General features: G+C 36.5%; 1 protein-coding gene across 1 annotated transcript; it reads left to right on the forward strand.

Annotated features, from left to right (window-relative positions):
* Positions 1-21,052: 21,052 nt before the first annotated feature.
* LOC138871424 (secreted RxLR effector protein 161-like) lies at positions 21,053-21,361 on the forward strand. Its single transcript, XM_070149302.1, has one exon. It carries the CDS (start codon positions 21,053-21,055, stop codon positions 21,359-21,361), a length of 309 nt encoding a protein of 102 aa, XP_070005403.1.
* The last annotated feature ends 5,175 nt before the right edge of the window (positions 21,362-26,536 follow it).

Genomic DNA, 26,536 nt, shown 5'->3' on the forward strand with positions numbered 1-26,536 from the left:
ATAATGGTGATAATCACGAACCAACGCTTCACTACCAAATGACGTTTCAATTCCGAAACCGTTGTAACGGTCCATGAGGATCGAAAGAACACCGCCACTCCGCTAAAACTCCACAAAACGCGACTAAGGAACGGAAAGTCGTAGGTCATATTTCTCTCGAATTCGTAACGAGCATGATCCGTCTGCCGAGCCCGACATAGGATGACCCCGATAGACGGAGGGACTAACTGTAGTGGTCAAAATCTTACCACCACGACCAAGTTAATCGACTCCTCGCCTCAGTGGCTGGGTAGTGAGAGTCAATAGAGCCCACTCCGTCTCTCCTCCATAATATCCGACGAATCGGTAAGGGCGATGCCCAAAATCACGACCAAGGCACAGCAGCGACAAAAAGATGTCGAGTCAAGCAAAGGGTAGAGGAACCTTGACTATATATAGCCAAGAAAAGCTCTCAACTAAGGGGGCTTCTGCATTCTCTCAAAAAAGGAAGACAAAAAGATCCCTTCTTGTATTCTAGAAAACGAGGAAATGACCTCGAGGAATATTTGTAACTCTACTTCCTCATCGATTGATGAGAAAGACAATGTTGAATCTTAACAAGATCAATCATGCCTCTTTCATCCCATATGCAATCATTATTGTCAACTTTTCGATCCGAAATTAATTATGTTTGACTAAGATTTACCCCTTCATCTTTGATTGATTTGTCCAAAAAGGTTTTAATATATTTTGAGTCAAACAAAAACGATTTAAAGATACTCTTAATATGGTATGATATTATCCGCTTTCGCCCAAGCCCGGACGATTTTTCCAAAAAGCCTCACACCATTAAGAGTAGAGAAACTACCAGTTATGTCAGCCCATAAGCAAATTAGTACAAAAATTAACCAATTCATAAATATTACCAATATTAGCCAAATGCTACCAATATTAGCCAATTACTTATTTGTAGCAACAAAAAAATAGTCAAATTTTGCTTGCTTTTGAGTGGGTGTTGTTGGAATAGATCGGGTACATCTTAAAGAGTTTGAATCTCAATTTTGGGATGATTTGGTGGAGTTTTGAGGTAGTTTGAATTGAAAATTTGAAGTAGAAGATGAACTTGAAAAAGATGTTATGTGTATCAGACTGTGTATCACATATATTAAATATGTATCACATGTATATCCATGTATACTTGTATATAAGATACATGCGTGATACATTTTTGATAAATGTGCCAACTCAATTTCAACTACGAATTTTGACTCAAAACTAGTCCAAATCACTTCTAATCTTCCTCAAATTTTATATATTGAATCATTTAATTGTATGTTTTCAATGAATTCAATCATACCCATTGAATAATGTCTCTTTTACTTAGATTTTTGGAATCTTGTATTTTTTTTCCTTTGTGTGTTATCACCTTGTTTGCTACCTCATCCATGGTTCCTTTTCGTCATCTTGCATCTAATGTAGCTATGTATGCTTAAAAATATGGAAGGAGATCTTTGCATGTGATTTTTAGACAGAAAGAATCCTTATGTATCTGGATTTTTAATTTTTTGTTGTGTTTTACTAATTTTGGTAAGTTTGTGATTAATGGCTAGAGGTTGATAAGTTTGGACTTATTTTGGACATTTTCGTAAGATTCTCTTGAGAGTATGCAACTCCTTATAAGTAGCTTATTTTTCTTTTCTACTTTTTACATGAGACTTTGTTAACACACACCCAACATCATCCCCTTGAACTAAGTTCTATATGACCCATCACCAATTATGGGCTAATTTGGAGATTAACTGTGTGCAACCCACATGATCCGAGTATTCACAGTCGTCAAAGCCAGAAGAGAAGCTGTGTATGCGCCTTTGAAGCTACATGCAAAAGGTAGTAAACCGGCAATAGATGGGAAACTGCACTAAGCCGGTCCCTACGCCATCACTCTACTATCTCCATACTCGTTCCGCAACAATTGGCTCTAATACCAGTTGTCGGGCTAAAATGGCCCAAAGTTACTCTTAAAATGGTGTAATATTGTCCGCTTTGGGCCAAACCCGCACGATTTTCCCCAAAGGCCTCGCACCATTAAGAGTATCTAACTCCTTATAAGTAGTTTATTTTTCTTTTCTAGTTTTAGTTTGGAACTTTGTTCACATACATCCAACATAAATTAGATCCAACTGGTGTTCATACTATTTGTATCCGTGCTTGTGCGTGGCAAGACAAACCCACACAGTTTCCATGATTCGAGCCCAAAATATTGGGAGAAATTCAAAAATAGCCAGATTTACGAGTGGTAATTCAAAAATAGTAAGTCATTGAAATTTAGCCACTTTTTATGTAAAGATAAATCTGAACGAAAACGTTGTTCAAAATTCAAAAAAAATACTTCAGTATAATATACTGGAGTTCCAACATAAGTATATTGGAACTCCAGCAAAGTATACTGGAATTCCAGTATATTATACTGGACAGGTCTCTGTTGCAGCAAAATAGTGGCTATTTTTTAATGACTTGACAAACGCTGGTTATTTTTGAATGACCAGTCCGAAAACTGTCTAGCCCGTGCTATTTTGACCAATATGAAACCTCTTAGCCAAAATGAGAAGACTTCGATCGACCAGAATATAAAAGGGGTATTTCACGTCAGTGGTCAAACCATGTTGTTGGATTTCTTGTTGGGATAACGACCGAAACGCATAAAATATCCAATAAAACGAGCAGATAATTGATGGAATACAAGTTTCTGTTATTCTTTTCTCTTATTAAAAGAACTCACAATAGTTTTGAAATGGCTTTTAGTGATTGAATTGATAATTATAAAGGGACTAATTGAATTGATATCCACAAAATCTAACCATCTCGGGTTTTAATCACTTCTATATATTATGAATTAAAAGGTTGAGAAAAATGTTTAATTCGATGAGAAAACCTAGTGGAACAAAGTTAAATTGGAGTCTTTAGGTTTGAGTAAAGGAAACGGTAGAAAATTGTTCATTCGCACCGACGTATGCACTAAAAAAATAAATGAATGACATCTATTCACTGTTTTCATGGATAAACATCGATGCATTCTTATACATCAAAAGGACTCCAAAACCAAATTTCACAAAGTATAACTCTTGCTAATTTGTACATGTTGTATAATAACTCTCGACCCGCTTTAATGTTGTGGTTCAAAAAGTAGAAAACAAAAGTAACAATAATTAACTTTTTACATGATGTATTATGTCAATTGCTTAATATCGCGGCAAATGTCCAAAAATCCAAATAAAGTTTTGTTTTTAGTCATGGAGTAGTAAACTTCAAGTTAAATCTAGCATAATTAAGCAAATCTCAGGAAGGGGCGGACTAGGTGCACAATGGGGTTCATCCAAATTTATTACATTATATATATGTATATGCATATATATATATATATATATATATATATATATATATATATATATATATGTATGTATGTATGTTTACCTCGAAAATACGAGTAACAATTAAACTTGATTTGTGGTTTTAAATATACGTGATTTAGTTCGATACCAATTAATAATCAAGAAATATGAAGTATAGATGAAGGAAATAAGCAAATCAAACCAGTGTGCAAGACAGTCTCGGCCTCGAGGTTGAATAAGGATAGTGAAATAAGAACAATCAAGCAAAATTAATAAAGTTAAAGAACAATTCTGATGAACACTGGGAGAAAAAGTAAGAGAGTATATTCTTTGCCAATGATTAGATGATGTTTACAAATGATTGGGGTCCCCTTTATATAATAGGGGAACCCTAAATAAGGTACATTTCTATTTACAGTAGAAAATCTTATTGGGACAGCTGTATACCCGCCTAGTACGGATTTGTACTAATTCGTACAAATCTATTCCAAAATTTATGCCACGATCTTGGGGACGTGGCGAGAATCTTGCTCATACAGTTACAAACGCATAATGGTATTATCTTGAGGCCGGTCACGTTCGGCCTCGATGTTCATCGGACACTTTGATCTTCGAAACCTCCCATCGGGCTCGCTCCTGGTCTATTTCGATCTCTCTCTTGAAGTGACCCTCGAGCCTATGAAATCGAGTAGTCCCAATTTCTACCGTATACAGATAGTCCCCACGTTTCTTAGAGTATAACGACAAGAAACGAATTGAGTCCTTGATCTTTACCCCGGTTTGCCACGACATCATCATCGTGATGTAAGCGACTGAGGAAACAAAAGCTTGGAAGCTGGCCTTTCCTGATGAAAACTCCGAGAACCTTTAGCGAGTCAGGTGGCGGGGAAGGTTCTGAGGGCGAAGACACTTCTGCCGATAAGGACCGTGTCGCTAAGGTTTCGTGCTCTTAGTAATTTTTTTCTTTTGAGGCTGATCGGCCCTTGCGAGGAACTCTTTGATCGTGATCTATAGCTCTTGTAGAAAAAGTTTTATACAAAACCGTTTTCCTTCCATGGCTTCTGAATCTGTTACCCTTTTGTTCGGGTCAAAGCGCCTTATCATAAAATTCCTTTTGAATGTCTAAAGTTTGAGATGGTAATAAGTTCTGCCCTCGAATGTTTCTGATCAATTGTTGGTCCCCGAATGACCATTCGAACTTGAGTTTGAGTAGCCCTTAGGCTCAACAGTCGATGAGGTAAGGTAGCCCTTGGGCTTGATAGTTGAGTGAGTGCACGCTCGAACTTAAAATGAAAATAGCCCTTAGGCCTTATGGCCAAGTGAGGACATGCCCGAACTTGAGATGTGGTGGCCCTTGGGCTCGAAAGATAGTCCCAGACTGAGAATTTTTTGTCGAACTCGGGTAGCCCTTGGTCTTAATAGTCAAGTGAGTATTTGCTCGAACTTGAAATGAAAATAGCCCTTAGGCTTTATTGTCGAGTGAGGATTTTCTCGAACTCGAAGTAAAGTTAGCCCATAGGCTTTATAGATAGTTCCCGAGTGAGAATTTTCTCGAACTCTGGTAGCCCTTGGGCTTAGTAGTCGAGTGAGTATTTGCTCGAACTCGAAATAAAAATAGCCCTTAGGCTTTTTTATATTGGCCCTTAGGCTCTTTTAGATCGGCCCTTAGGCTCTTTAAGTTGGGCCAATTCGGCTTCTAAGATGGCTATAATTTTTTCCTCTTTCCGGATAAAAGACTTAGTGAATATTTCTTTATCCCTTAGCATGTATTTTTTGTACCCGTTGGGTTTTTCGAGGGTTCAATCAATCAGAACCCGTTTGGGTTAATTCCTCTTGAGGCTTTTTCGAAGGCTGATATTATCGAAGCCTTTAAATTATTCGAAGACTGATTTTATCGAAGCCCTTTTTCCTTTTGCCGAGGGTAGTGTAGTTTGACCATTTTTTCGAAGTATTTGAAGGCCTTTAATTTATGGCAGAAGTCGGACGTCTCCAAGCCGCATTACTTTGGTCGTAGCCTTTTATATGATCGTAGTCTTTAATATGACCGTAGTCTTTAATATGGCCGTAGCCTTTAATATGGCCATAGCCTTTAATATGGCCGTAGCCTTTAATATAGTCGTAGCCTTTAATATGGTCGTAGCCTTCGGGTACGTCTCTTGGACTCGTTTTCCAATAACTTATCGCACTTGTCTGAAAGGTTAGTTCCCGAGTATAATGGCTTTGGCCTTTGCATCGAGGGATGCCTCTTTGAGATCTTATAAATTCAAGTTTAGATACTCGAATGAGTTGACTGTCGATGACATTCCCCGAGTATTCAAGGTTTATTTGCGTTTTGGCCCTTGAGTCATTTCTCGTAGAATCACAAGTATGATATTCGCATAGTAGCAAGTTTCTTTGATACATAAAGTGTTTTGAAATAGAAAGAATGCTTCTTTGGACAATTGATCATGCGTACATGTTTTGCCCTCGGGGCTAGATTATTCTATACGGACACGGTTCATCTGACCGTTTGTCCCATTACAAAGCTTTCCCATTGAGACCCGATGTCCCGAAGTGATTTCCTTGCAACAATGTAGACTTTCGAGGGCAATGCCCTTTAGTACTCGAGGCTTATTGTAGGAACCTCGGATACTATTGAATTGCTCTAAGTTAACATGACAATGGTTGCCTCGTTAAAAACATCGCCGAAAAAACCCATTTGGGACAAAAATCGGTCTAAGGGAAATAGAGTGCAACGCGTGCTTTAAGGTCCAAAGCTTCGTGCCGATCCTTGTCGAAAACCTACAAGTTTAGTCGAAAAAATAGAAAGGATTGGACTGGGGTCATACCTTTATTCGGATGTTGGATATTTGACGTGATCTTCCTCGGCATCAAGCCCCCGTGGATTTTGACCTCGATCATTTCTCCTCTCATTTCGTGCAAAGCTTTGCCCAGACCCGCTTCAGTGGTCTGCGTTATATGGTTGATATCGATATCTATTCGACCTCGACTCTCAATCGACGTCTCCTTTGATCCTACCCATGGGCCTGCTAAGATAAACGGACCCCAAAGGGTCCCCAGTTGATCATCCTCGACTCTAATCTTCGACTGGTACCGATTATATACGCCGGCCCAAGTGAAAGACGGGTACTCAACTAAACTTTACTTCAACTGATATGATGCTATAGAACTCCAAGTGTTGAGACCTTGAGTGAAAGCTTGAACAGCCCATTCATCGGTGACCGGAGGCAAATCCATTCTCTCTGCTTGGAACCGAGATACGAATTCTTTGAGCATCTCGTTATCTTTCTACCTTACCTTGAAAAGGTCCGACTTCCTCGTTGCAATTTTAATGGCTCCGGCTTGTGCTTTTACAAAAGAATCTGCAAGCATAGCAAACGAATCAATAGAATTAGGAGGTAAGTTGTGATACCATATCAAGGCACCCTTAGACAAAGTCTCCCCGAACTTCTTTAGCAGTATAGATTCAATTTCATCATCTTCCAAGTCGTTTCCTTTGATGCGCACGTATACGAGGTGACATGTTCATTCGGATCGGTCGTCCCGTTATACTTGGGAATCTCGGTCATGCGGAACTTCTTGGGGATTGGTTTCGGAGCCACACTAGGGGGTAGGGTCTTTGCACGAACTTTTTAGAATCTAGTCCTTCTAAGATTGGGGGTGCCCCCCCGTATTTGATCAATACGGGAGTTAAAAGTCTTCATTTTTTTGTCATTATACTCAATCTTCTTCTTCCCGGACTCAATTCTCTTGGTAAGTTCCTCGAGCATCCTCATAATTATGGGGTCAGTCCCCGAGCCATTACCATTTGATCTCTTCGGCATCGGCTCAGTACGTCGAGTGTTTCCTGGTTCGACCACACTTGGAGTTTTATTCTGACTTTGAAGTTAAGCGATGGCAATTTGTTGAGCTTGTAGCATCTCAAATACTACTTGTAGACTGATTCCCCCATCTCCTATACCCTGTGTTCTTTGGCCACCAGATCTGACTTCCCTACGTACACTTCCTCCGGGGGATGCGCCTAAATCCGCATTTAAAGCAATGTGTGAATTAACATCGACTGGTTCCTCATTTGGCACTTCTCCAAGGTTAATCGGTGGTACACCGGCTCCTGGAGAAGCTACATTTTCGTTTTCCCCATGAAATCCAAGACCGTCATCGCCGTGCACGGGCGCATTTTGTGAGTTTGACATGTTTTAACCTGAAAACAAAGAATCTTTAGCAAGAACAAGTGCGAAAATAACGTGTGTTATCAGAATAAGTACTGAAATAACCACTATTATCTTTAGCCCCACGGTGGGCGCCAAACTGTTTACCTCGAAAATACGAGTAACAATTAAACTTGATTTGTGATTTTAAAGATACGTGATTTAGTTCAATACCAATTAATAATCAAGAAATATGAAGTATAGATGAAGGAAATAAGCAAATCAAACTAGTGTGCAAGACAGTCTCGACCTCGAGCTTGGTGGCCTCGAGGTTGATTAAGGACAGTGAAATAAGAGCAATCAAGCAAAAGTAATAAAGCTAAAGGACAATTCTGATGAACACTGAGCGAAAAAGTAAGAGAGTATATTCTTTGCCAATGATTAGATGATGTTTACAAATGATTGGAGTCACCTTTATATAATAGGGGAATCCTAAATAAAGTACATTTCTATTTACAGTAGGGAATCTTATTGGGACAGCTGTATAACCGCCTAGTATGGATTTGTACTAATTCGTACAAACCTATTCCGGAATTTACGCCACGATCGTGGGGATGTGGCAAGAATCTTGCTCATTCTGTTACAAACTCGTAATGGCATTATCTCGAGGCCGGTCACATTCAGCCTCGATATTCATCGGACACTTTGATCTTCGAAGCCTCCCATCGGGCTCACTCTTGGTCTATTTCGATCTCGCTCTTAAAGTGACCCTCGAGCCTACGAAATCGGGTAGCCCCGATTTCTGCTGTATACAATATATATATATTAAAATTATTTTTTATATATAAAATTGATTTTAAATTCCCTTAATATTTTCAATGTATTTATTTTTAAAATTTTAAATTTTCTTAGTGAAAATTCTAACTCGGGATGAGATGACATCATATTATCAAGGGCTTAGTAGCTAATTGTACGTACGGACGCTTACGCAGATTTATTGGAGGAAAAGTATTGCCCTTTCCGTTCCTACAAGTAATACTAATAAGGTACGATAAAGATCTTCAAAAAGACAATGAAATCATCTTCCACTCAGCCAACCCTTTTTAGCTTGTCGGACTTGTGTTTACCAACCATATTAATTCATACTATATAATACCTTTTCCTCTTTTTCTCTTTTCTTTTTTTACCTACCTATTCATTTCGATCAAGGGACTATAATTTGCTGGTTCTGAAACTTAAGCTCCATGCCATGTGATGTGAGTAGGCATTTCAGCAGTGATGATGACCTATCCAATAATTGTGTATGAAAAAAGTACCTTCCAGTTTCAAGGCTCCTTATCCCAAAAAAGGGTGTTGCTCATCTCATCAAGATTCACTAAAATAAAAATGGAGTTGCAATGTAACAGCTTTTGTACTTTTAATATGATCCTTTTTTCATATATGTAAGCGGATAAATTGTTAAAAATCTAGATCAACATAATGGAAAAATACTGTATTAGTTTTTAACTTTGTTCCTGTATTTCATGAACTGTGTCTCTTATCTTCTTAAGATGTCCTGAACTCTCTACGTGATACTTTTACATGTTAATTTTACTAATTAAGAAGATACTCTGGGTGATCAAATGTAATTTATTTTTTTTACGTGTATGTGGCCCAATAAGATCAGGCCCATAATTAATATTTACATCTCAATCGTCCGATCGGTTACTTGATGGATATACCGGATTAAGTGAGAATCTCTATAAATTGGTCTTCTCCCCACCTATTAGGGTTACCGTATCTTATTTCTTTCTTCCATCTCCAAAGGTAACGTAAAGTTTGGGCAAGGGGCGAGAAACCAATTTTGAATTAACGCTTCCGCTTCACGATGATGGCTTACGATTCAGGTATGTTTTCTGTAACGATTTTGTGTAAGATTATCATGTTCAAGATCCTGGTATGTAATTAAAGTTTATGGTATCATGAGCCTAGGATTTGAATTGATAATTTTCGTGAAAGAATGTATTATTAAGCAGATATATGACTATGCCGCCTTACGAACTGCTATCCATACTGGCTGACTTCGTACTCAAAGTATCGGCCACCACATTGACATTTTCCGGATGATACAAGATAGTGATATCATAGTCTTTCAACAACTCCAACCACCTCTTCTGCCTCAAATTCAACTCCTTTTGCTTGAACAAATACTGAAGACTCTTATGGTCCGTGAACACCTCACATGTCATGCCATAAAGATAATGCCTCCAAATCTTCAATGCGTGAACAATGACTGCCAACTCTAAATCATGAACCGGATAGTTCTTCTCATGAATCTTCAACTGCCGCGAAGCATAGGCAATGACCTTTCCATCCTGCATCAACACTGCACCAAGCTCAATACGAGATGCATCGCAATAAACTGTATAAGGCCCTGAACCTGTGGGCAAAACCAACACCGGTGCCGTAGTCAGGGCTGTCTTGAGCTTCTGAAAGCTCGTCTTACACTCGTCCGACCATCTGAACTGAGCACCCTTCTGGGTCAACTTGGTCACCGGGGCTGCGATAGATGAGAACCCCTCCACGAACCGACGATAGTAGTCTGTCAATCCCAAGAAACTCCGAATCTCTGTAGCTGATGCTGGTCTATGCTAGTTCTTGACTGCCTCAATCTTCTTCGGATTAACCTGAATACCCTCTGCTAATACAACATGACCCAGGAATGCAACTGAACTCAACCAGAACTCACACTTCGAGAACTTAGCATATAATTGACTATCACTTAGAGTCTGAAGAACCACTCTGAGATGTTGCTCGTGCTCCTCCCGGCCGCGGGAATGTTATGAAAAGAACTTTAAAATTTTGGATACCGTAGTTACGAACTGCATTAGAGTTCACTTTATTTACTTTATGCAATTATTGTTTCAACCCATTAGTAATAGCTATTTAGTTCTTATTTTGAATGAATAAAATAAGTAGTGGCTATATTTTGGTGCTTAAACTGTCCAGATATGTCTAATTATATCTTTTAACTTTCTCAAACATGATTAGCCTTGAATATTGTAAGATTATTCTGTTTGGGAAAAGCTTATGACGATAACTGTTTAAGCAATTGAGGGTCATGGTTTCTATTCTTAAACAAATAGATTAAGTAAAAAGATTTGTATTGAAGCAATGGAGACGCCGACCTGTAGAATGTAATGTTGAAGGCGCAGTGTGTTATCTCTTTTAGGGTTGTCTTTTCTTTAAATATTATATTAAAAAAAATTATGATAGCTAAAGTGTGCCAAAATCTTCAGAAATATCCTAATGTAATAAATTGGTCTAAGCCCATGCAAATTTGCTCATTAAATTTGCTGACCGTAATTTGATATGAATTTTGGCTCATTTTTTTTTTATTTTTTTTGGTAAAATGGATATTATAATTATACTAGTTAACAGAAGGAACTACACTTGGGACATTATTGGGGTATCTCAAAGACCCCATAGTTGCAATGTTTTGCATAATTGTATTTAGGTTACAACCCACAAAAGACCTAACTAGTTCAGTTCCTAGGATGTCTGTCCAAAATACATCATTGACAAACATCAGAGGAACTGATAATGTCAAAGATTTGTTCAAAAACATCTCCTTTGCTGCTTCCTTGGCCAACGCATCAGCTACTCTATTCTGTTCCCGGTAGATATGCATCACCACCACGCTGCCCATCCTTTGGATGATTGATCTGCATTCACAAATTAGAGGGTCAAAAATCAGATTGCCATTCAATAGCATATTAATTGTTTCTGCTGAATCAATGTTTATTTCCAGTGGAACTAGATTATTTTGCTCCGCTAGCTGTAGACCCCGAATGAGGGCCTGGACTTCTTCCCTTGTATTTGTTGCTTGGGGTATATTGGTCATGTAGCCCAATATCCAGTCTCCATTGTGGTTTCTGAATATTCCCCTGAACCTCCTATTCCTAGGTTTCCTTTTGCTGTTCCATCTGTATTCAGTTTGTAGGAACCTCTGGGTGGGGGTTCCCAATTGAGCATGATATGGTGGGTTACCTTTGTTGAGTCATTCTTTGTAAGCATCATGTACTCTGTTGCTTTTGAGATTGTGTTATTGGCATTGATGTGTTCTTTCCTATTGTAGAAAATATTGTTGTTTCTTGTTAGCCAGATGTGCCATAGACAAAAGGTAAAGATGTTGTCCCAACAAATGCAGTTGTTGTAAGGGACAATTTTGAGAGATTTCCATGTGGATTGCCACAGGTATCTATTGAAGACTGGGTGATTTGAAGTATTTCCTACGGATTTGGATAGGATGTCATTCCAGAAATGGACAACATTGGGACATTCAAAGAAAATGTGGGCAATGTCTTCCTGATCATTGTTACAGTAGTGACATTGAGGGACACAGTTGATTCTAATATAGTGGAGGAAGCTCCTAGTTGGGAGTCTTTTATGGATCAGGAGCCAGAGGAAGTATTTAATTTTGTTGGGTACTTGAAGCTTCCATATCCATTTGAAGGGTTGTTCTTCCCCAGCAGGAAGGCTAGTTGTAGTTCTGCTTAGGAAGGAGTAAGCAGAGCTGTTTGAGAACTAGCCATTAGGAGTCAAATCCCATATAAGATTATCCTCTTTGGTTATAGCATTTGGGATGAATACAGAGTTCAGGAGGTTCAGAATACTTGGGGGGATGTTAATGGACAAGGCTGAGGTATCCCAATTGCCCAGGTTGTGAATTGAGTTAACCTTGGCTTGAAGGTCATTTTGTGTTAAAGGGCCTTCTATCATGTGCCTGATTGTAGGCTGATTTGGGATCCAAGTGTCATTCTAGAAACTGACTCTATTCCCCTTGTTGACTACCCATCTTCTTATTTTGTTGCATGCCTCCCATCCTTGTAGAATGCTCTTCAAGGTTGGGGATTTTGGGTGTTTAGGGTGTCTAAATGCATTAACAGGTCTAGACATGTTGCAATGTTTGTGAATGATCACTCTAGCCCATAGACTATTGGTATTCTTATAAGCTCTCCATGTTAGGTTTGTGAAAGAAGCTTTGTTCTTGATACTAGCCTTTTGGAGCCCTAGCCCTCCCTCAACCTTGGTCTTAGTGACTACGTCCCACTTAATCAGATGCATCTTTTTCCTTTTAGGGGTGGTGCCCCGAAGGAAATTCCTCTGAATTCTATCAATCTGATTGGTGACTTTGATGGGTAAACTTATGTATTGCATAACATGACTTGGGATGCTATTCAAAGAGATCTTGGCCAGTACTGTTCTTCCAGCCATGTTAAGGCATTTGGTTTTCCAACCAGCCAACTTGGATTGCATGTTGTCAATGATGAATTGGAAGTCTGCAGTTGATTGTTTTTTATAGAGAGTGTGAAATCCTAGGTATTTTCCAAAGGATGTTGTGTGCCTGATGGACAGATGATTTGTGAGATGCTGAAAGGGTATCTTGAGTGGTGTTGGAAGAAAATAGGACTCTTGACTTGGTGAGATTTATTTTTTGTCCTGATTGTTCATTGAAGTTCTGCAATATTGAAAGAATGGTATTGCAGTTCCTGTCATTTGCTTTGGCAAAGAGGGTGAGGTCATCCGCAAAGAATAGGTATGATATTTTTGGTCCAGGACTACTTATACTTATGGGGTGTCATTGATTATGTCGTACTGCCTTATCAATGGATATAGAAAGTTTTTCCATGCACATGATGAATAGGTAGGGACACATAGGGTCACCCTGCCTGATTCCCCTTGAGTGTTTGAAAACTCTGTTTTCCCCCATTGACAAGAATGGAAATGGAGGATGTACTGATGCATGACATGATGAGTTTGGATAAGTCATTGGGGAAGTTGAAGGCATCCAGAGTTTCTCTAATAAAAGACCATTCCAGCCTATCAAAGGCCTTCTCTAGGTCTATTTTCAGGATCATGTTGCCACTTTTTCCCTTCATTTTCCTGAAGTGAGTGATATACTCCTGGACAATGATAGCATTGTCACAGGCCCTCCTATTGGATAGGAAGCTTTCTTGGCTTGGCCCAATGATGTGGGGGGGGATAGGTTTTATCCTGTTCACAATGATTTTTGTGACTGACTTGTAGATGGTGTTACAGAGGCCAATGGGTCTGAAGTTTTTTAGCATTAAAGCGTGAGAGCATTTAGGGATTAGACACAGAAGAGTTTGGTTCATGGTGCTATCCATGGATCTTGTGGAGAAACATTTTTGGCATAAGTTTGTGATAGAGTCCCCTACTATATCCCAATATTTTTTGTAGAAGAAGGGGTGGAAGCCATCTGGGCCAGGAGATTTGAAAGGTTTATTGGAAAAGACTGCCCTTTTAATCTCACTCACTTGAAAGGGTCTGTCCATAAAAGATTTTTTGCTTTGGGACAGGATGGGTTCCATGGTAGAGTGATTAGTGGTTTCCCATGGGGCTTCAGTGTGAGAAGTTGTGTATAGATCAGTGAAGAAGCCCACAATAGCTGAATGGATGTCTGTTTGGTTATGAAGCCAATTTCCATTCTCTTCTTTAAGGGAGAGGATTTTGTTCCTCCTTCTTCTATTGAGTGTGTATGTGTGGAAGAATCTAGTATTAGCATCACCCTCATTTAGCCAGTTGATCCTAGCCTTAAGTTTCCAAAAGTCTTCTTCACTTTTGAGGATTAGGTTGAGTTCAGTATTTCGCTCAGTTTCAAGGTTTAACAAGTAACTACTAAATTGGTAGCTAGGGGATTTTGGATTCCAGAGATTCTAGCTAGGAGTCTCTTCTTTTGATGGAAGATATTTCCAAAGACCTCCTGGTTTCACTTGGTTACCAGAGTCTTGAAACTTTCAGTAGATTGAAGAAAGGTGGAGTGGTCAGTGAAGGCCCTATTAACAATGTTGGGGAAAGAAAGGTGGCTAGACTACATTGATTCAAACCTGAAGGGCCTTGAAGATTTATTGATTGGAGGCCCTACCAAGTTAATTTGTAAAGGGTAGTGGTCTGAGTGGGTCCTAGGGAGGTGAAGTACAATAACTTTAGAGTACTTCTCAATCCAACCTTCATTAGCGAAGCACCTATCTGTTCTTTCCAGAATTAGAGAGGTTTTGTTACTGTACCTTTTATTAGTCCAAGTGTATTTGCTTCTCTTATAGCCTAGGTCTATTAGGTTACACTTATTTATGGAGTTCCAGAACAGGTTGTTGCGGTTTAAGTTTATAGGGTTACCCCCAAATTTGTCCCTTGCCTTTAAGACTTCGTTGAAGTCTCCTCCTATAAACCAATTTGTTCTTATAATATTTGATATTGTAATTAGTTGTTCCCATAGGAGTTTCCTATTTACTAAGAGATTGCTAGCATAAATAGTAAAAAAGAGCCATGGAGGGTGGTATGGACTTACCTTCACCATTGCATGGATACCTTGGGGGGTAGTTGCCACCTCTTCAACAGTGGCGAACTCTTTTTTCCACATAAACACGATACCCCCAGATGGGCTTACTACTGGAAACTGGATGATCATGTCAAACTGGAGTTGCTGGGATAAAGACTGGTGGCCAGCCATCTTTGTTTCAAGCAATACAAGCATTGCAGGCTTGTGCATTTTCACCATTTCTAAACAGTGCCATTTGAACTCGGCATTGTTTCCACCCCTAACATTCCATATGATGTAGTTCATCATTGGAGCTGTGGGGGATTAGTGAGTTCCCTCGTGAGGGCTCTTCGGACCTTGCAGACCTGGCATTTAGAGTGGGGGGACTTCCTCTTTAGACTCAGGATTGGAGTTAGGTTTAGGAAGGGTTTCACTGGACCGTGTGTTTGGCCTGAGACTAGGCTTATTCCACACTTGGTCATTGTTTTGGGGCACTGCACCACTATTATCTCGCTTGTTTCCGTGCTGAACTCTATCGATCTCACTGAGTCAGGAGAAGTGAGTCCATCCTTGGTGTGGCATAAGACATTTCTAGTTCTTCTGAGGCATTCTTCTTCATGAGTATATCCAGAGCTTTGGAGATTCCTTTCTGGATATTCTGAAGAGGTGGTGAGTTGCTCTTCCTTTTTGGAGCAGAAGATGGTGGGTTGTTTTGGGTTAGCTGATCGATCGTGATGAAGACTGGCTCCGTTGTTGGGTCCTCTTTTATCATATCTGAAAAGAAGGGTAAAGATTGAAAGCTCTGTAGAATATGGTTGTTGAGGGCTTGGGGGTCCGTTAACGGGGAGTTGATGTTGCTGTGGACAATCGATTTCTATAGGAGAGGTCCAAAGGTTGCTAGTGCCTTGTTCAGTGCTTCCACCGTCACCCTGGCTAGGTGGGTTGGGTTTTGCACTATCAATGTCACCCTCTGGTTGCCCAGGGTGAAATCATAGGAGAGTCCCTGCCCCTGCAAGGCAACCTCCAACCAGGAGGCCGGTTGGTGGTCCGGTGGTGGTGATAGGGTGGTGATGGTGGTCGGTGGTGTTTCTTTTGCCATTTTTGTATTTTTTTATCTTGCTACTTTGGGTAACAAGAGGGGTGAAGTTAAGGGACTGTCGTCCCATCAATAAACCCTTTGGTGTCACATCTTGGATAGTGGAAGGGTTTCTAGGCATCGGAACTAGGGGCTGGGTGTTCATTAATTGGGGATCTAATAGAGGTGACAGTTGTGGTCTTTTCATCTGGAAATGGAGGGTGTGGGTACCAGATAGGGCACTCGATTGTTATTGGTAACTGTTGGTATTTCTCCATTAGAGGTCGTTTCAAGAGATTTGGTAGGGAAAGCGTAGGTTTGGGTATTTGGGTGGGGAAATTGGTTGTCAATGTTGCCCTTAGTGGAGTGCCCGTTTGGGGAAAAGGGGCGGCCCCATTGGGTGTTTCACCAGGCGTGGTGATTGTGGTCTTGGGAGATGGGCTAGAAGCCCCTTGAAAGCTGGGCTCACGATTGGGGTTAGTGGGGTCGTCAGTTGTTGGCCCCACTTTTCGTTTGGCACCTGTATTGGGTTGTGTCCTTGGGCCTAATTTTTTACCGTTTTTGGGCAGCTCTTGTATGCTAGTGTGGTTTTTGTTTGGTCCATTTGGCCTCTTTTGGATTTTTTCAGCGCTGAATATTTTTTTTTTGAATTATAATGAAGAGTTTGAGTTTGGAGAAATTTACCTGAATTGGTATCGAACATATTTACATGTATCTCCTCCGTTTGTGAAGCATGTTGTGTCTTGTTCGTTTTACCATCATTTTTGTTTATCGCTTTTGGTTGTCCCTGCTTATGTCTTCTTGGAAAGGTGACAGTTTTCCATTCACTTTCCTCCGAAATTACTTCTTTCCTTTGATGATCCTCCTGTGGTTCATGGGTTGTTGTGGGTGTTGGTGCCCTATAGTTGCAAACATGTGCAGTGTGTCCTATTCTGCCACAAATGGGGCATAGAGTCCCCTCTCCTTCATAGATTACAGCCTGCTTATGGTCTCCTATTATTACTGATGTTTCTACTGGGGTTTCCAGAGGAACTTGAATACAAATACGAGCATATCTTCCCCTTATGGTAGAGGATGTACATTGATCTATCTTCAGGAGTTTGCCCAGCTTCCTCCCAACTTTCTCATTATTTCTTAGTAAAAATTAATATTATTTATTGAGCTATAATAGTTTCCTTTTATTTTGGACTGTTTAAGTTATTTAGGTCATTAAGTGATTAAGTTATTGATAAATCCATTAATAAAATTTTTATGTATGTGATTAATGTGTATATAGTTTATTAGTCACCAAAGTGACCAAACTAGATTGTTTAAAATATTCACATGCATAAAATCTTATGATCTCTATTTTGTGTGTGCACTTATGTTATATAGTTTGTTAGTCACCAAAGTGGCCAAACTAGTTTGTTTATGAGAATATGCATACATAAAAAAAATTATAGTTTATCCATGAAATTAATGAAATGCCTATAATTAAAAATTAGTGGATAAATTAATTTTCACCATTGTTAGAACTTAAGGATTTATCTAAAGGTAAATCAATTATTCTATGAATAGTAAATATGATGAGATAAATTAATATTCTTAGTCAAATATATATTGTCTATCCAAAGATGGCATATATATTTGGTTAAAAATGTTTAATTACCTATTAAAGACTAAATGACATTTAAATTATGATAGTGTGTCGTAATATTTACCCAAAGGAGAATTGCGATATACTTTAACTGTTTTGTTGAATCCATATTGATTTGTGAGCATGTATTATCTATTTTGCAGCTATTCCTTTTCATTCGCATGCTTCGTCTGTTACAATGTTCAACGGATTGAACTTCTCTGAATGGCGTGAACAAGTCTAGTTCCACTTAGGTGTGATGTATCTTGACTTGGCTCTGCTGAATGATAAGCCCGCTGCCATTACTAATTCGAGCAGTGCGGACGAGAAGTCTTTCCATAAAGCATGGGAACGCTCTAACAGGATAAGCCTTATGTTTATGCGAATGAATATTGCCAACAACATTAAGAGTACTATTCCACGAACAGAAAGTGCCAGGGAATACCTGAAGTTTGTGGAAGAACATTTTCGTTCTGCAGATAAGTCTCTCGCTGGTACACTAATGGCTGAATTCACGACCATGAAGTTTGATGGGTCGCGTAGTATGCAAAACCATATCATCGAGATGACTAATATTGCAGCAAGACTTCAGACCTTGGGGATGAAAGTCGATAACTCCTTCTTTGTTCAATTTATTCTGAACTCGTTGCCTCCTGAGTATGGACCTTTTCAAATTAACTGTAACACTATTAAGGATAAGTGGAATGTTAGTAAATTGTCAAGTATGCTTACTCACGAGGACTCAAGACCTAAGAAACAAGGGAGTCATTCAATTAACCTCATGGGTCAAGGAGCTGGTAAAGGACTTAAAGTGAATGCCAACAAGTTCAAGAAGAAGAAAGCACCTGCTAAAGTTTCACAAGATGCTAAGAAGGAACATAAGGCAGATACATGTCGTTTCTATAACAAGGAAGGACATTATCAGAAAGATTGCCTAAAACATAAAGCTTGGTTCGAAAAGAAAGGCACAATTAGTTCTTTTGTATGTTTCAAATCAAATTTAGTTGAAGTTCCTAATAATACTTGGTGGCTTGATTCTGGTGCAACTGCTCATGTATCTACTACGTTGTAGGGATTTCTTACGATCCAAATTACAAATCCAAATAAGGATTTCTTATTCATGGGAAATCGTATGAAGGCTCCAATTGAAGGCATGGGGACTTATCGTTTGATCATGGAGACTGGACATCACCTCGATCTATTACAGACTCTTTATGTACCTTCAGTTTCTAGGAATTTGATTTCTCTTTCAAGACTTGATGTTTCTGGATTTGATTTAAAGTTTGGAAATGGATGTTTCAATTTATATAAGAATGCTATTTTTTATGGTTCTGGCTTTCTCAGTGATGGTTTATATAAATTGAAACTTGATATTGGTTTTTCTGAATCACTTCTTACTGTTCAACATAATGTTGGAATTAAACGTAGTTCACTAGATGAAAGTTCTGCTTACTTGTGGCATAGACGTTTGGGTCATATATCCAAAGAAAGGTTAGAAAGATTAGTAAAGAATGAAATTCTTCCGAATCTAAATTTTACTGATCTTACTATATGTTTGGATTGCATAAAGGGAAAGCAAACCAAGCATAGTAAGAAAGGTGCCACAAGAAGCACCCAGCTTCTTGAAATTATACACACCGATATTTGTGGACTCTTTGATGTTCAATCTTTTGGTGGAGAGAAATATTTTATCACTTCTATCGATGATTTTTCACGTTATGGGTACATCTATTTGCTGGAAAAATAATCTCAAACAGCAGATGCTCTCAAGGTGTTTGTTAATGAGGTTGAAAGGCAATTAGATAAAAAGGTGAAAATCATTAGGTCAGATAGAGGTGGTGAATATTATGAAAAATATAATGAGTCAGGACAATGTCCAAGTCCATTTGCAAAGTTCCTCGAGGAAAGTGGCATATGTGCACAGTATACTATGCCAGGAACACCTCAACAAAATGGTGTTGCAGAAAGGCGTAATCGAACACTTATGGACATGGTTAGGAGCATGATGAGTAATTCCTCATTACCCAAATCATTGTGGATGTATGCTCTTAAAACCGCTGTATATTTATTAAATAGGGTTCCTAGTAAGGCAGTTCCAAAGACTCATTTTGAACTGTGGACAGGAAGGAAACCTAGTTTAAGGCACCTACATGTTTGGGGTTACCCAACGGAAACTAGAGTTTATAATCCACAAGAAAAAAAACTAGATTCTCGAATAGTAAGTGGTTACTTTATTGGTTACCCAGAGAAATCTAAAGAGTATGTGTTTTACTGTCCAAACCATAGTTCGAGAATTGTTGAAACCGGTAATGCAAGATTTATTGAGAATGGTGAAGTTAGTGGGAGTGTAGAAAAGCAAAGTGTGGAAATTAAAGAGGTGAGGGTCAATATTCTATTACCCAGAAATGTGCCTGCTTCCACACAAATACCAAATATTATTCCAGTTGTTCAAGAACACTTTGACAACACCGAGCAACATTTGGATGAAACACTTCATGAAGAAACTAACTCACAAATATCTGACATAAATGAACCACAAGAAATGCCATTAAGAAAATCTCAAAGAGTTAGAAAATTGGCTATTTCGGATGATTACGTGGTTTATTTGCAAAAGTCAGATTTTGACATTGGTCTTAATAAGGATCCAATTTCATTTTCACAAGTCATAGAAAGTAATGAGTCTAACAAATGGATTGATGTCATGAAGGAAGAGTTAAAATCTATGGAATACAATAAAGTCTGGGATCTTGTTGAATTTCCAGAAAGTTCTAAAAGAATCGAGTGTAGATGGGTCTTTAAGACCAAACGCGATTCAAATGGCAATATTGAGAGATACAAAGCCGGACTTTTTGTCAAGGGTTATACTCAGAAAGTAGGCATTGATTATAAAGAGACCTTTTCACTGGTCTCAAAGAAAGACTCTATAAGAATTATTATGGTTTTGGTGGCTCATTATGATTTAGAGTTACACCAAATGGATATGAAAACTGTCTTTCTTAATGGAGACCTCGAGGAGGAAGTATATATGGACCAACCAGAGGGTTTCGAAACTAAAGAAAAGGTTAAATGGTGTGTAAACTGAAGAAGTCAATATATGGGCTTACACAAACTTCACAACAATGGTATATAAAGTTTAATGATACCATAACATCTTTTGAATTTGTGAAAAATACCGCTGATCGGTGTATATACCAAAAGATCAACGGGAGCAAATTTATATGTTTAGTCATATATGTTGATGATATTCTACTTACTGCTAATGATTTAGGCATATTGCGTGAGACTAAAGATTTTTTCTCTAAGAATTTTGAAATGAAAGATATGGGTGAGGCATCCAATGTGATAGGAATAGAAATATTTCATGATAGATCACAAGGATTATTGTGATTGTCTCAGAAAGGCTATATCGAAAGAATTCTAGAGAGATTTAGTATGAACAATTGTTCAGCAGGAATTGTTCCAATTCAAAAGGGAGACAAATTTAGTCTCATGCAATGACCTAAGAATGATGTAGAGCGAAAAGAAATGGAATCAATTCCTTACTCTTCCATTGTTGGTAGTCTGATGTATGCTCAGACTTGCACAAGACCGGATATTAGTTTTGCGGTCGAAATGTTGGGAAGATATCAGAGTAACCCAGGAATTGATCATTGGAAAGCTGCTAAGAAAGTTTTGAGGTATCTGAAAGGAACGAAGGATTACATGCTCATGTATAGGAGATCCAAGCATTTGGAAGTTGTTGGATACTCGGATTCAGATTTCGCTGGATGTATTGACACTAGAAAATTCACGTTTGGTTATTTGTTCCAATTAGCTGAAGGAGCAATATCGTGAAAGAGTGTCAAACAGTCTGTCATTGCTACATCCATGATGGAAGCAGAATTCGTGGCATGTTTTGAGGCCACAATTCATGCATTATGGCTGCAAAACTTTATTTCACGACTTAGGGTTATCGACACCATTACCAAGCCGCTGAAAATTTACTGTGATAATAATTCTGCAGCAGTATTCCTCTCCAAGAATGATAAGTACTCCAAAGGTACCAAACCTATGAAATTAAAGTACTTTACCGTCAAGGAGGAAGTTCAGAAACAAAGAGTGTCACTTGAGCATATTAGAACTGATCTCATGATTGCAGATCCGTTAACAAAAGGTTTACAGCCAAAGATATTTAAAGAACATGTACACATAATGGGTCTTGGCTGTATTTATGATTGATGTATTTATGATGTTTTGACACTCTGAGCTCATTTATGTGTTTCTGATATACATTAGTGATTTTCTGTTTCTCATAATGGTGTACACATTATTGTTTTGAGATATTACAGGATAAGACTCAATGAGATATTATTGTGGACCATAATCTATATTATTATAAAAACATGAATACAATGTCGGTTTACAAAAATAACCTTACAATATTAAGTATAATAACTCATAATAAAAGGACATAACCGGAATTATTGTGGTTAGCCTTATAATCCTATTAGTTTTAGGACATAATACTACACTTTAATATTTAGAACTTTAAAATTAACTAAATTTTGTTTATTAAATCTTTCCTTATTGAACTAGGTAAGAATTAAATAAAAACATTAAACTTAACCTTGTATTGGAAGAACTTAAGAAAGAATAGTCTAAATACGTATGGAAAGTCTTTGAAAAAATTTGGAGTTAAAAAATTCGAAAGATTATAAACTCAAGAGTCCACTTTGACTCAATGTTTTAGAAACTAATAATAGTATATATATTTTACCTTCTTTATTTATATTAGAATTTGAAGGAATATTTTTTTTACTGTGAACAAAATACCGTCCCTTCACAAAAATTGTAGTTGCATTTTATGTCGATTTTAATGATTAGTTTTAAAATTATTTTATTCTACTTGTTGTTTGATCTTCATGATTTTTTGTATTTTTAATTATTTAAATAGAATCAACATTTAATATTTAGAGAAAATTTTATTTACTTTTCATCTCATAAATCAAACATGTTGTTTAGTAAAATTTACATGAGTTTTCAACATTGAATAGTTATTGATGGGGTACACAATGCACATACCGAGATTAATCTAACCTTACCTATCTCTACTTTCATGTGTCTTAAAATATAGTAAGTAAATAAAAAATCTTAAAAATTACATCATGACTCAAAGCTAATATCATGTCCTAATGATAAGTAACCTAACTTGTCGGTTTACAAAAATAACTTTATAATATTAAGTATAATAACTCATAATAAAAGGACATAACCGGAATTCTAGATATTAGCCTTATAATCCTATTAATTTTAGGACATAATACTATACGTTAGGAATCTTATTAGTATAATTATTTCAGGCTGTCTAATTCATATAAAATTAAACAAGTAAATAACTTTAGTCATGTAATCCTATTACTTTTAGGATATACTTCTTCAAAATTCCTATTACTAATTTAATTTGAAAATGTATTATAATGTCCTATTACTAACTTAATTTGAGAATGTATTATATTGTCCAAATCCATTTAGAAAAAAGAGAGTCTATATTATTATAAAAGCATAAATACAATATTTATATACCAAAGTAGCCCTAAATTATTAATGGAAGAACTCATAGGAAAAGGACATAACTGTAATAACTTATTTTTTGGACAACAATACCTTCTATGCTAATTTGTAATATTTAATATTTTAAAATTAATAAAATTTGGTCTATTAAATACTTACTAAAAATATGTAGGAAGGTTTAATAAATCAATTTCATAAGAATCATACATATTAGCAATACATTATCACTCCATAATGTCCAATACAAAAAAAAATTAATATTAAATGGACCGCATAAAGTGTTAAAATTGAGGGGAAAAAATACCCCCACGGTAATATATTTTTATATTATATTTGAACTATATTCTTACTCAAATAATATATTCTTTTTGTAAATTTTTCGTGTAATATTTAAAAATACCCAATTATTAAACAACAACTAAGAAAATATCTAAGAATATAAATGTGTGAGAAAGAGAAAAAAATAGTTGGTAAGAGTCAATACCACAATGATTCTACAAACATAAGGATCTAAAAGTGAAATGTCATATCAATATTTTATTCTTTGAAAATAAAATTTATGGCGGATAAAATTATAATTAAGATTAAATATTCAAAACAAGAGATGAACTAATATTAAGATCTGAATCAACATAGAATAAATTAATTTTTATGTTAAAATAAAATAATTAAATCTTTTAATTTTATTTAGCAAGAGAATCCAATTCAATTATTTTTTAAATTCATCGTATGAGTAAAATTCTTATTCAAGTTAAAAAAATCTTAGAGTACATAAATTTATTTCATAAAAAAAGTGTTAGAACACAAAGTAAAAATGTTAGTATATTATTAAGAATCAAAATGCTATACAAGTTCTGAAGAAGCACAATCAAAGCTAAATCCAAAAAAAGAACAAGCTTTCAAGACTATATTATAAAGAGTCGACTATGCTATAATGAGATTATTCTTTATAGATACCTCCGACGGAACTGAAATAATATTTCTATGTCATGCATTACTTGAAAATATCATATCAAGACGCATGACATTGTTAGCAATAATAGCAAGTGGTGTACCAACAACGATTTTATTGTGAGATCACCCACTTTAGATTTGGTATACCTCTTCAAATAACTTAAATAACCATCACAAATATATCAAAGCAGAGCAATGATCTAACCAACAATGATTTTATTGTGAGATCACTCACTTTAGATTTGATATACCTCTTCAGACAACGTAAATAATCATCACAAATATATCAAGCAGAGCAATGATGCTAAATTTATAAGGAAAGCAAAATTGATAAATTGGGATGAAGTACTTATGGCTAAGTGTAAAACGATATCGAAATAATTGCCCGTAGTTTTAGAGATATATTGGATATTAATGAACCGTTTGATAGAAAATTAATGGTTTGGGAGGTAATATATGTCAAGTACTACCAGCAGTTCCAAAATCGACAAAAGAAGAGACTGTAAAAGCTAGCTTGACAAAGTTATACTTCTGGTCTCAAATTAAAAGATTCAACTAACAAGAAATATAAAGCAAGAACAGATCCAGTATTTAGTCTCTTCTCATTTCGTGTTAGAAACAAAAATGAGCATTCAATAAAAGATGATTTGAGTCTTCATGAACACTTGGTTATCAATCCCAATGGTAATAGTAGTGCATTTAATAAGAGAAATATTTCTATCATTAGATTAAAACGCAATTTGTGCAAATCGCATGATAGAATTAAAAAGATATCTTAGCTAGCAGAAATGAATATGTTGATCGACTAAATAAAAGGTTGATTGCAAATTTATAGTAAAATAAAATATTTTTCCATTTCTGACTCAGCAGAAAATGATACCAATAATTACTACCAAGAAGAATACTTAAATACTTTAATACCAAATGGCCTTCTACCATACATGTTTGTTGTCAAGTTTATTATTTCTTACGTATGTTAGCGTCACCGTACATATAATAGACTAAATTAAAATTGATCTTTCATTGTATATATGTTGATTTGGAAGAAAATATTATCCGTCATACTACTGAAAAGCTTAGATACGCCGAATAGCTTATGTAATAGCACACAAATGATATATAGAAGTTTTGACAATAACTCCATACATGCAAAAATTATGATAATGGTCAATGTGCTTCTAAGTATATTCTTATCCCTGAATTCAACTTTCGTCTTTCGAAACTAAGGAATATCCTTTTAAATTTGTGTGAAAATAATTTTAGTATGTTTATGTTTTGCAAATATAATAAATAAAAGCACAAGGACAAACATCCTAAATAATGGACTATATTTACCGCAATATGTTTTCTTGCACAAATAACTGTATGTTTCAAGAGGGATATCAAGATCGACAACAAAAGTTCTGGTTAAGGCAGATCAACTAAAGCATTAGGAGGAAACATACACACAAAAAAATATTGTCCACAAAGAGTGTTGGTTAAGATACCATCATAATAAATACTTTTAAACTATAATACATAATTATCTAACTAACATGACAAAATTGATTATTTGTGTAAGTTTTGATGATGTCCTTTTATTTTAAATTCATGTATTATGTTAATGTAATAATATTTTTCGGCATTTAGATAATTGTTATATTATTATACATAAAAAATTTCTAATTAATTTTATTGTTCTTTTATATAAATAAATATTTAAATCATAATGTGTCATTATTAACGTGCAACACACGTTGATAGACCTGGTACGATGAGTTGCTAATGTTGTAGTATATGGAAGGGAGTATGTAGACAAATTATATATAACCGTCATAACTCACATTTAGTAGTTTATCGTATTATGGTATTTATGATGGACATTATAGAAGAGATTTGTTTATGGCGCAACTAATGTTCCTATATTAAATATTAATATTATGTAATTATTGGGCCAAGTGGGAGAATGTAAGTTATTTTTCCTACGTGTATTTAATTAATATTTAATAAGATTAGGCCTATAATTAATATTTAATTAATGAGCAATCTCATCCGTCCGATCGGTTACTTGATGGACGTACCGGATTAAGTGAGAATCTCTATAAATTGGTCCTCTCCCCACCCATCTTATTTCTTTCTTCCATCTCTAAAGGCGGCGGTAACGTAAAGTTAGGGCGAGAGACGAGAAACTAATTTTGAATTAACGCATTCGCTTCACGATGATGGCTTACGATTCAGGTATGTTTTTTGTAACGATTTCATGTAAGATTATTATGTTAAAGATCCTGGTATGCAATTAAAGTTTATGCTTACATCAAATACATAGAAGAACTAAACCGATAATTAATTTATTCTAACTGCCTAGAAAATACATACATCATCTAAATTGTTGCTAACAAGTAGTAGCAAAGTGCATGTGCATGCCAGTTGTTTTCTAGATAATATGAAAATAATTTCCCTCGGTATTTAATTCGTAGTTTATTGGTAAAAAAAATAAATTTAATTCGTAGTTTATTGGTAAAAAAA

This window comes from Nicotiana sylvestris, chromosome 6 (genome assembly GCF_000393655.2).
Source record: "Nicotiana sylvestris chromosome 6, ASM39365v2, whole genome shotgun sequence".
NCBI classification, from domain to species: domain Eukaryota; kingdom Viridiplantae; phylum Streptophyta; class Magnoliopsida; order Solanales; family Solanaceae; genus Nicotiana; species Nicotiana sylvestris.

Bases quoted from the DNA above. Each gene is read 5' to 3' on its own strand.
- LOC138871424 (XM_070149302.1), top strand. From the start codon at position 21,053: ATGGAATCAATTCCTTACTCTTCCATTGTTGGTAGTCTGATGTATGCT.